The sequence below is a fragment of the Bison bison genome, unplaced genomic scaffold, assembly GCF_000754665.1.
Source record: "Bison bison bison isolate TAMUID 2011002044 unplaced genomic scaffold, Bison_UMD1.0 scf7180017864341, whole genome shotgun sequence".
NCBI lineage: Eukaryota > Metazoa > Chordata > Mammalia > Artiodactyla > Bovidae > Bison > Bison bison.
The window spans coordinates 6,105,442-6,114,500 of record NW_011494913.1 but is presented as its reverse complement, the minus strand read 5'-3'; the positions used below and the strand labels follow the sequence as shown (position 1 = coordinate 6,114,500).

Here is a 9,059-nt window from a genome sequence, read left to right as displayed (position 1 = left end):
AGCAGGCCCTTGAGCAATGGCATAAAGCTCTAGCTTTATAACTCTTACAGTGATTAGATGTGGGAGCTTACATGTGGACGTGTATGGGTATGTGTGTCCGTGCGAGTGTGCACACACACACGTGGGCGTCTGGGGTCTAGACTGTCAGTGACGGACAGGTACAAAGTTGTGGGGGGGGCCTAGGCCATTCTGGCCCTGCTGCTCAGCCGGACAAGGTAAAGGATGAGATTCTCTGAAATCAGTCGGAGGGTCATCAGCACTGAGTTCTGGGGGATGGCAGAGAGCTCCTGGTGAGGAGGAGAGACAACAAGAAAACATCACGGGGAGGCAGCAGCTGGAAGGCCTGGAGACCCAGCGCGGGAGGTCCGGTGGGGAGCAGAAGCACACAAATGCACAGAGAGCTGCTGTGCCTGGCTTAGGGCCAAAAGCCTCCCAGGCATCATCTCACAGGACAGTGGCGCAGCCCCAAGAGGCGGCCACCGTTGTTATCTCCGTTTGACACGCAGGAGTCTATAGTAACCAGAGTGATTACTCACTCCAGGTTGCCACATCATGTGTTGTAGGTGTCAGAGTTCAAAAGGTTGTTCTGATGTTCGAGATGTGCAGGGGGTCATCTGCTCAGTGACAGAAGCCGGGAACACAGAGCTGAGAAAAGACACGGTCCCTGCCTCCACGAGCTCCTTGGCTAGTGTGGCAGGAGCCAGATGAAGAGGGCACTGCCCTTCCCAGGGGGGCTCAGTCCTACCTGTCCAGCAGGGTCTTGTAGCTGAGCACGCCGGAGATGAGGTTGGCTGCAAACCTGCGCAAAGAGATGAGGCCTTAGTGTCTCCTCTCTGGGGCCCAGGGGCCCTCCCTCCTCTCCCCCTTCTTCTTTCATTCTCTCCTCCTCTTTCTCTCTCCCCCTCCCCGTACTTCCCTGCTCCTCTAGTCTCTCCCATGCTCACGGGCCACCCACCAGATGACTGGCCCTAACGGTGCAGTAATCAGCTAGGGTTCCTGCTGCCCCATCCCTACCCCCAGGCTGTCAGTTTCCTGCACAAACCTTCACAAACACAGACTAAAAATGGTCCTGAGGAGAGAACTTGGGGGAGGAGAGGAAATTGGAAGGTGAACGAGAGGAGGAGGGAGAGGAAGCCAGGAGAGGCCACGGGGCAGGCAGGAGGAGGCTAGACCATTAGGGGCGGTGTTCTTCCAGGGGAACGCCTGTGCTGGGACTGGACTGGGCCAAAATCCCAGGGTTCTGGGAGATCCAATCTCCCAGGAAAAGTTAGCAATTTGGTCTCCTTAGTGCTAATGTAAAAGAAAGCCAGGTGCTGTCGGCTAGAAAAAAGTCACCAGAAAACCTTACCACGGGACCCTGTCATCCTAACTGCCCATGGACAATGAACCTGGCTTAATTGCCTCAGGAGGAAAACACCCCGCTTCAACGCAATTTTGAGAACTGTATACAGAAGTCATTCATCTGTCCACATACTTCCTTTGTCCAGGGAATGCCCAGCTGTAGGGGAAGGGGGAAGGCTCCCGAACCCCCTCCCCCTCCAGCCAGCAGGTTGCTTGGGCTGGGTGAAGAAGGAGGGGGCGGGGGTCTTCCAGCCTGGATCAGAGGCCAAGGTGCAGCCTGCCTCGTGTTTTTATTTCCTCCCTCTGAACTGTCCCCACGCTGTGCCGCATTTTGGTCTTGAGGCCAGAGACCTAGGTTTGGCTCTGAGAGACCCTCCGCCCTGCTCCACTCCTGCATAAATGGCCCCTCTGTCGCAGTCATCAGCGCACCCATAGGCCGTTCTAGCGGCTCAGTGAGCTCTGAAATTGCAGCAGATGGCAGACACTCTGGTGGTGGCTGGCGGGAAGGAGCCATTCCCACTCCCCGGGAGCCTCTGCTCAGAGCTGGGGGCTGCAGGGAGCAGAGGCCTCTGAATCAGACTGGGGCCGCGCATCCCAGTGGCAAGCCCCAGCTTCAAGCACCGGCAGGATCAAGAGACTACAGATTTCCTTCCAGGACCTCAGCCAGGCCAGACTGCCATGGGGGCACCTGGGGCCCATGACCTCCCCGCCCCATCCCACTGCACCCCAAATAGATATACCTGAGGAAGACCCCGTGTGTGTTACCCACGTGCCCCTCACCTACTCTTCCTTTGACCCCTTGGCCTGGATGGCCACTGTCTTAGGGCCATTTGGCCTCAGAAAGCTCAGCCAAGGCACAAGCTTCAGCCTCTCCTTCCTGGGGGTGGGGCCAGGCCCCCTCCTCCGGGCAGACTCCCAAGCTATGAGCCCGGGAGCCTGGTGTCCTCACCTTAACTGGTCATTGGTGTCTTGGAAGTGCTGCCGGGCAAAGATCACAGCTGGGCTGGAGTTGACAGGCAGGGCCAGGCGATTGTTGAGATACATGTCGTTCAGCCAGTACTCGGACACCTGCCAAGGAGGGTGCCATTATGCCCAGGGGCCACACACACCCTGCCTGGGGAACACATCACTCCCACCTTGGCATCCAGGAAGGGAAACGGGGACCCTTCACTAGATCATTCATTCATTCCACAAACATACACTAAGCCCCAGTTACGGGCTGGAGCTTGTGGCTCCCTGAGCCGTCCCGCCTGTCGCTCAGCTTCCTCCAACGCCATCTCCTTTCTTCCCTCTCAGTGTTCATCCTGCGTGTGTGCCGCTCTATCCGTGTCCCCTGCCAATCTTATGAGTGTCTCATTCCTGCCTTTCATCCCTCGCCCCTGACTTCATGCTACCCCTGCCGCTCCCAACCCTAGTGCTCATCTGCCCCCATCTGTCCGCCATCTCTGTACCCTGTCTCTCCCCATAACCCCATCTTTATCTGCATCTGTCCCCTCTCAGCCTCTCACCCTTGCCCCTTCCTATCCCTCTGTGTCTCTCCCATGCCTGTCCCTCCCTCTGCCCCATCTCGGTCACCCACCTGCCCCTTATCCAAATCCCTCTATCTTCTTATCTAGCTTCTGCCCCTTGCCCCATGGGTTCCTCGTCTGCTGCCCCAGCAGCTCTTACCCAGTTGGCAGTCCTCTCCTGCCGTTCTAGGAGCTTCCGCTGCAGGGTCTCGCCAAGGCCGCCAGGGGCCCCAAACTGCTGCACGATGGCCTGGCTCCTCCTGAATTGCTCCTGGGGCACCAGGTGCTGCATGCACCGCAGGTAGGTGGCCAGGGTCTGCTGCAGTGGGGGCACAGGGAGTTTGGGCAGCCCCTGGAAGACAAGGTTCACAGGTTCTTGTGCCTGACCTTAAGTGTGGCCCCCGTCTGTCCCCAGACTGATCCCCTGTGTCTACCTCCATCTGCCCATCCCTGTCCCCTACCCTGGGACTTGTCTGTTTCTAGAGCTCAGCTCAGCAGGGCTGTGAACTGAGGAGACGCCTGTTTGCTTCTTCCCACACCTCAGCCCTGCCCCGAGCAGGGGACCAGGTGCAGAGGAGAAGACTCTGGTGCTGACACCAGGCAGAACAGACTGCTGGCCATCTGTGTGATCTCCGGCAAATGACCCCTACCTCTGTGCCTCAGTTTCCTCCCCTGTAAAATGGGAGGAAGAAACTCCACTTCTTATAAGATCAAAGTGATCATGGATGTGAAAGTGCTTATGAACCATTAAGAATGAGTCTAAGATGAAACAGTCCTGTCATTGATACTGACTGCTGGCCACTCTTAGTTTAGGAGCTGTTCCCAGCTGGGGCTCCACAATCCAACTGATCTCTGGACCCAAAGGGTGTGACTCTAATGGAGGGGTTTGGACAGGTGAAAGATGGAGAGAGGAATAGCTCACTGCCTGCCTTAATGACCAGAATTCTGCATGATAGTCTGATATTCATGATATGGGAGGGTGACTCGTGCACTGGACTCCTTATTAAATCCCTCCCTGTTATGAAACCCAGGGAGGGGCATTTAGCTCCATGTGGGTATGGGACGGGGATGGGGGATGATTCTTCCACTCTTAATCTCTCCAAGCTTCAGCTTCCTTATCCACAGGACTTAAACAACAATCCCTACCTGAGAGGGGCACAGGTAAATAAGAAGAACAACTGGCCCCATTAGGCACATCATAAAATGTCATGATATGACTATCCTTCTACCTCCAAAGGGATTGCTAAAAGAAAACCCATAACTCCTGGGGTCCCAAAGCATCTCGAGAATCTCAGTAGAACTCCCCACCCACGTGCTCCTGACGTAGGTTTCCCAGTTAACAAACTCTATCACTGTGGGATCGTGTGTGTTCAACAGGGCTATGGCTTAGCCTGGGCAGGAATTTTTGTCCAGTTTTCAGGTGAGGAAACTGAGGGCCTAAGAGTGAAGAGACTACTCCAAAGTCATCCAGCCATTCAGTGGCAGAGTCAGGCCCTGAAATAACCCCCCCACCCCACCCCACCGACAGCCCTCCTGCTCCTTCCTCCTCGGCCTTTCTCGTCCTTGCTTCCTTTTCCATCCATCCTTCTCGTTCTTCCTCACTTAGCCGGTCACAATGAGAAGCCAGGATTTTTCATATTATTGACTAAACTTTACAAAGCTGGCAAAGAGCAGACAGCCTTCTTTCCGGGGTTTGTCCTCTGTGGGGTGGTAAAGGGAGTGAATTTTCTACCCCAGCTGGGCTGTGCAGTGAAGGGGGTCCACTGCGTACTTACCTGTGCTCTGCTCCCGCTGCTGCAGGGACTGAGGTGAACCCCCCACCCCCGGCGAGTGTGAGTGAGCTGGAGCGCATGCGCAGATGAGAGAAGGGGATCCACCTGTCTGAGCTTGTTCCCCTAGAGCTCACTGCCCTAGGCGGAGGGAGAAGGGTGGCACTGCCAACTATGGGCTGCTCCTGCTGCCCTGGGGAACACTTGAGGATGGGTCTGGGCAGCAGTCTAGGTGGCCCAGCCCACTCCCAGAGAGCCAGGTCCAGCCCCCTGCCCCCACCCTCTTCTGTCTCCTGGGGTCTTGGGGATCCGTGTGGTGGGTGAGTGGGGAAACATGTATAGAAAGCCCAGGCCAGCTGGTGACTTGTGCAAAAGTGGCAGCAGGTCTGGTTGGAGCCACCCTTCTTCAGGGCTGTGACAGTGACTCAGCCTGGGTCTTGGGGAATCAGTGATGTGGAAGAAGGAATGAAGCAGGAACTCTCTGCCAAAATGTCTCAGCCCCTCAGGGTTCTGCCCAGACTCTCATGGATTTCTGACTTTGCCTGGGTACAGAGACAGGGGCTTGTACAAAGGAGGGCCTTTGGGTCCTGGGATCTTAGGTCAATAAACATTTCTGGGCAATTTATATGAGCCAGGTCCTGGGCTGAACTCAGGGACAATGGAGAGACAGAGCCTGCTCTCAAGGCAGCCGCAGTCTAAAGGGAGAGACAACAGAAGTATTTGTCAGACTGTCTAGACAACGTGATGAGCAGTTTCACAGAGAGAAGCCAGAAAGTTCTGATCAAGTTTTCACATGAAGCCCTGGGGTGCAGGTTGGGGTAAAGAGGTGTCAAGAAGACAGCTGTGGCACACTCACTTTAGAAGGTGAGTATGATACAGAAGGAGGATGCCTGCCCAGGGAAGGGTGGCGTTGTCTCAAACTAGTGGGGAAGTTGGAGCCTTAAGGCTCCAGGGGCTGCGATGCGACAAGGCTTAGAGCAGGGAATTCAGCCTCATCCTCAGGCAATTCCACTGGGCTCAGAGCCATTGGAAGTGGAACTTGGAGAGTGGGAGGCGCCAAGAGAAAAGAGAGTACCTGGCCCAGATCAAGGACTCTCCCTGGCTTTGGGGGTAGCCGTCAGCATTCCCTCCGTATTCCCTGAAGACACTCCCAGCTCCGCCAGGCCCTCCCAGCCTCCTCAGCAAACTAGAGGCAGGGTTGTAGCTGGCGTTCATGCCCAGGAGAGCACAGGGCTAGGCGCCAGGCAAGATTCGGAGGCCAGTCCCACTTAATACTGTTAGGTAGGTAGAATAGGGAAAAGGAGTCCAAAATGGCGGTGGCTAAAAGACAAGGAAGGTCAAAGGAAGGTCCGAGGACCACAGTGAAGACTTCAGGCAGAACAAACAGTACTCTTGGCTAAGCCCAATTTGCATAGGGCAGGCCCAGGTGGAGGAAAAACATATAAAAGGAGAAGCCAAAGCGCTTTATCACGGACTCTCTCTCTCCCGTGTGCCTGCGTGCGCGCGTGCCTGCGCACGCTCTCTCTCTCTCTCTCTCCTGCTATCTTCTAAATAAAATGGAGCTGTAACACTGATTTGCCTAAGAGCTGTAGCACGGTTTGTCCAAGACCCAAGAGCTGTGACGCGCCGAGGGCTTTAATGTCCGTCGCTCCAAATCTTTGTTGTGACGAGACAAAGAACCGAGGAACATACACTCGCGTGACATCTGTGGTGCCGTGACTCGGGTTTAACCTGGCTGAAACAACCTCCGCGCGGAAGAGGCCAAGCACAGCAGGAGCCCAACTCAGCGAAGCTCCCGTGCTAGAAGCGGAAGGCGAAGAAACCCAGCGCAGAGGAAGGCCCATCGTGCTGGAAACCGGGACAGCGAAAGACGAACTCAGCAGAAAGCTCACGCGGCCCAGTCTCAGATTCCAGAAGACCTCTGGTTAAGGTAAGAGGTCCTCGCTCCTATGGCTGGAGGGACCTTTACAATCTCGTTTCTTGTTTCCTCGAACCTCCTGCGAACAGGCAGGTGGCAGGGGGCACAATTAGGGACTCTGGAGAGGCTACTCCTCAGCATGTCCCAAAGGCGCTATCTGCTGAGCCCCAGTAGCTGTTACCCAAGCCGGTGGGGGTTCTTCTGTCCTTTCTCTTCTCTGTGCCAAGGCTCAGACCAGTGAAACTGAGCACCGGTCAGATATTTAGCAAATTTTCTGGCGGGCTATGAAGGGGATTCCTTGGCACGTTTTTCCCACTGCTTTTTCCTCCTGTCCTTCAGCTATCTCCCAGGACTCAAGCCCAGACAAAACTAATGAAACTCAGGCTCTGATGTCTCATTGCAAAAATTCATTGAGAGACAAAGAGGTGGATTTGTAAGAATCCAGAGAGAAGCCACTCTTCAGGGTGTGAACCATTGCCGAGGACAACGGCTGGGGCCATGGAACTAGGCCTGGCTAGGTTTTGAGAAGGGATGGAATTCATATGCTAATGAGAGGATTGTCTCAGCCATTGGGGAACCACCCCCTCCTCCCTCGTGACCTTGTGCCTTGGAGCTGTCGCCTCTGACACCTGAGCTGTCCTCTGGGGGTGTCTGTTGGCTTATAGATTGGGGATTAAGGTTTACTTGAATTGACTTGTCATCTTGGACCCAATTGATTTTAATTGGTTTACATTATACCCTTGTGCTATGTCATTCTTTCAAAGGTTGTGCTCTGCCCCCTTCCCTCCTGTTTCATGCTCTTTTCCTGAGCCCCATCCAGACCCACAAGGTTGCCTCTACAATCTTCTGGAGAGACAACCAGAAAATAGCTGGCCTTGGGAGGGAAATACTCTATAATATCCAACCCCCTAATCCTACCCAATACTGGTCACACTGGAGATCTTGGGGATGCCCAAACTCCAGTCCAGGGGGTCCCAGGAGGTCATCCCGCCTTGACCTGCCTAGGGATTGGTCTTCGAAAGGTTGTCACGCCTCAACCTGTTCGAGGATCCTCTAGTCCCAGGGGTCCCAGGAGGCTGTCACGCCTCAGCCTGCCTGGGGATCTGCACCCTGGCCCGGGGACGCCTGGCTCTCAGGTTGCAGCAGTTCTGGGTAGGATAAGCTTCAGAAAGACTCACCCTAAGGAAGTCGAAAGAGGTCTTTTTCTTTTCTCCCTGCCATGACTGTCTTTCAGATGGGAAGTAACCAATCCACTTCCTGACAGACGCCCTTGAGATGCATCCTTGATAACTGGAAGCTGTTCAGCCCTCTAGCTCTAAGGAGAAGTCGTTTGAAATTCTTTTGTGCCAATGAGTGGCCACAGTATCCACTGGGGGATGAGGAACACTGGCCTGAGGATGGAACTTTAAATTATAATACCATCCTGCAATTAGAATTATTCTGCAAAAGACAAGGGAAATGGACAGAGATCCCTTATGTCCGAATTTTCTTCCAACTAAGAGATATGAAGGAACTCTGTCTTAAGTATGGGATTGTAGTACGCCCTAAAAGTAAGCCCACTAGGCAAATGGTGTTAGGCACAGACAACCAAGAAAAGGAACCCCTTGTGAAGGCTCACCTCCCACAGCTCCCGAGTTGCCTGGTGCTCCTTCCTCGTACCCAAACGTGCCCCCATATCCGGGAGCACCTCCTCCATAAAAGCCAGCTCGAGTACGCCCCTTAGTTGAAACTGGAGGAGAATTCGGACCAACCCGGGTCCATAAGCCCTTCTCCCTCTTAGAACTAAGGCAGATCAAACAAGACCTGGGAAGCTATACAGATGACCCAGGCAAATATATAGATACATTCCAACATATTACCTTGGCCCTTGACTTGATGTGGAAAGACATCATGGTCATATTTAGTCAAACTTTATCTGATCCTGAACATACCAGGGTCTTAAAGGAAGCCCGGAGGTATGCAACAGGGCTCCACATGTCCAGTGATAGATACCCAGTAAGGAAAACTGCAGTCCCCTCTTCCGATCCTAATTGGAATTATAAGGACCCAGAGCACATCTGGGAAAGATCATTTTCTAATCTGTGTGAAGGCAGGACTGAAAGCAGCCCAACAAAAAGTAATTAGCTATGCCTGGGTCTCAGCAATAACTCAGGAGCCCAATGGGAACCCCATTGCCTTTCTGGAGAGGCTAAAAGAGGCACTCCAAAAGCTTACCAATCTGGACTTAGACTCTTACGAGGGACAAGTGATTTTAAAGGACAAATTCCTGTCCCAATGTGCATCAGATATCAGAATTAAGTTACAATAGCTACAACAGCAGGATCCTGCTGCCTCTTTAGATGAGATGGTCCAGACAGCCACCAATACCTTTTATAACAGAGAACAGGAGAAGGAGGCCAAGGCCCAGGAGAAGGAGAGAAAGAAAGAGACAAGGCATGCCCAGATGCTGGCCGCCCTCCAGAGAAGCCCTATGGCAAACCCCGAGTCCTTGAAGGACAAGGCACGAGACAGATGCCTGATCTG

At 53.9% G+C, this 9,059-nt stretch overlaps 1 protein-coding gene across 1 annotated transcript in view; it reads right to left on the bottom strand.

Annotated features, from left to right (window-relative positions):
* CHAT (choline O-acetyltransferase) overlaps positions 1–9,059 on the bottom strand; it is a 60,778-nt gene that overhangs the window by 38,790 nt on the left and 12,929 nt on the right. Inside the window, exons 4-6 of the mRNA XM_010854445.1 lie at positions 3,010–3,201; positions 2,291–2,409; positions 746–799 (exon numbers count right to left, since the gene is read on the bottom strand). Coding sequence (XP_010852747.1) covers positions 746–799; positions 2,291–2,409; positions 3,010–3,201 — 365 coding nt within the window. The remainder of the gene's footprint in view (positions 1–745; positions 800–2,290; positions 2,410–3,009; positions 3,202–9,059) is intronic.